Source organism: Penaeus japonicus, unplaced genomic scaffold, assembly GCF_977035675.1.
Source record: "Penaeus japonicus unplaced genomic scaffold, GWHDUDI00000001_assembly GWHDUDI00000030, whole genome shotgun sequence".
Taxonomy (NCBI): domain Eukaryota; kingdom Metazoa; phylum Arthropoda; class Malacostraca; order Decapoda; family Penaeidae; genus Penaeus; species Penaeus japonicus.
In genome coordinates, this window is record NW_028234432.1 from 8976339 (window position 1) to 8978175 (window position 1837).

Consider the following 1837-nt stretch of genomic DNA (forward strand, 5'->3'; position numbering starts at 1 on the left):
CACAACAAAGAGAAAGTGCATAATGATTGTTCACGTGTGATTGTCTGAGTGTCTCTGCTTCTGTTACGTTGGAGTTACGGAACCGAGATGGTCCGTGGTTGTCAATCGTCACATGGCCAAAGCGGTGCAGTATTCCAATGGAGAGAAGCTCGAGATGTAATACATATAAATGTGTGTGTGCAAACACATACACGCACGCTTAGACAGTCATAAATGATCAACCGTTATATATTTTCTGCTTGTTGTGAACGACTCTTCCTTTTTCATTTCTTCATTTATCATATGATATATAGAACGAAAAAAAATCTCGAATCAATTTGATATATGAAATTGAAAAAAGAAACCCGCAGTCATGCATGAGAACTGCCAGTAGAATAACTTGCCACTTTCATGATACGAAAGAGTGTACTGGAGCTTGTCCAAAACCTAGTATATTGACAATGCTTGAATATAACTGAAGACGTACCTCTCGATTTCAAAATAAGAGTTCATATCATAGTAAACTCAAGTCAAAAACATTATACCACAATTGGTCTCACATAGATGAATATCACAAGACATAAAATTCTTGTAAAAAAATAAATGAATTGATAAAACGACAACACAAAACATTGCAGTGCTGAATCAATAAAATCAGTCACACACAAGGCGGCAATACAAGTCTATTGAACCATCATGAAGCATTAACTGAAGTCCTTTTTTCAATTCATGAATCAAAACAGGAGTATTGACCTCAAACTGCATCATAAACAACTAAACATCAGTGCCACGTACACATCATCAAACAGAACATCTTTAGGTACCTAACATACAGTGAAGAGCCACGTGGTCGGACAGAGGCGAGACGCATCAAAATTGTCGTCGTTCTCCGTGCACGCCTTTGATCAATGTGCCCCCCCCCCCCTCGAAAATTCAATATAGATTAAATAAACATAATGTTGATCACAGTTATCGCAATTAAAACAATAAACGTACTAACTAATGCATACATAAGATTAAAAAAGAAAATAAAGATCTAAAGCCATGAATCTATACAATATAGAAAATTTACAAGCTCGTACATTTAAAATCCATGATGCAAACCGTAAATATGCATGTATAAATCCACTTGATTATCACCGCATAAGAACTAAAAGAAACTCCTATTGTGAACTTTGCTATAAATGTATATATACGTAAACATATCTATATACGCACATAATCACACACACTCGCGCTCATATACAACCAGACACGTATGTATATTTTGGATAATCATATTGAAAACGCTTTGATACACTTGGTAGATATTTGCGCGGGACAGCCAATGGAAACAAGTCCTGAACTTAGCGAGAGAGGGCTGCCTGCCTCAAGGATACCTTTCACCGCAATTAATTTCCTGAAATAATGTCTTGTCTAAGTATTTTTATTCAGTGCGTATTTACTAAATGGAATGTTTTGTGGCTATCATGGTGATGAGTCTAAATAAAAGACAGGCATACCAAATATCTGAAAATTAATTCTAAGGGGACATAAAATAGGATGGAAATAATTTCACCGTTCAGTTATTACCTGGAGGTAGAAAGGTGGCCCGGGGGGGGGGGGGCAGACCCTATATAAAGGAGGTCCATCATCACGTTTGCTACAGTTCGAACGCATCGAGAGCTGAGTGCAAGCATGGCTTTCCGATACATGGTGAGTCTTTATCATTCCCAGTCTATGGAAAAATTAATTCAGGATATGAGGCCTAGCTCCATTGGTGGAAATGTAGATTTTTTAAATATCTATGTTTGGTTGTGTGTGTGTTTTTGTATGTCTTTGCGTGTGTGTCCTTATCGTATATATGTATATATATGTG

The 1837-nt window shown here is 36.9% G+C and overlaps 1 protein-coding gene across 1 annotated transcript in view; it reads left to right on the forward strand.

Annotated features, from left to right (window-relative positions):
* The first annotated feature begins 1620 nt into the window (after window positions 1-1620).
* LOC122242101 (neurotrophin 1) overlaps window positions 1621-1837 on the forward strand; it is a 1497-nt gene continuing 1280 nt past the window's right edge. Inside the window, exon 1 of the mRNA XM_086554978.1 lies at window positions 1621-1674. Within this exon, the coding sequence (XP_086411104.1) occupies window positions 1657-1674 (18 nt within the window). The 5' untranslated portion in view covers window positions 1621-1656. The remainder of the gene's footprint in view (window positions 1675-1837) is intronic.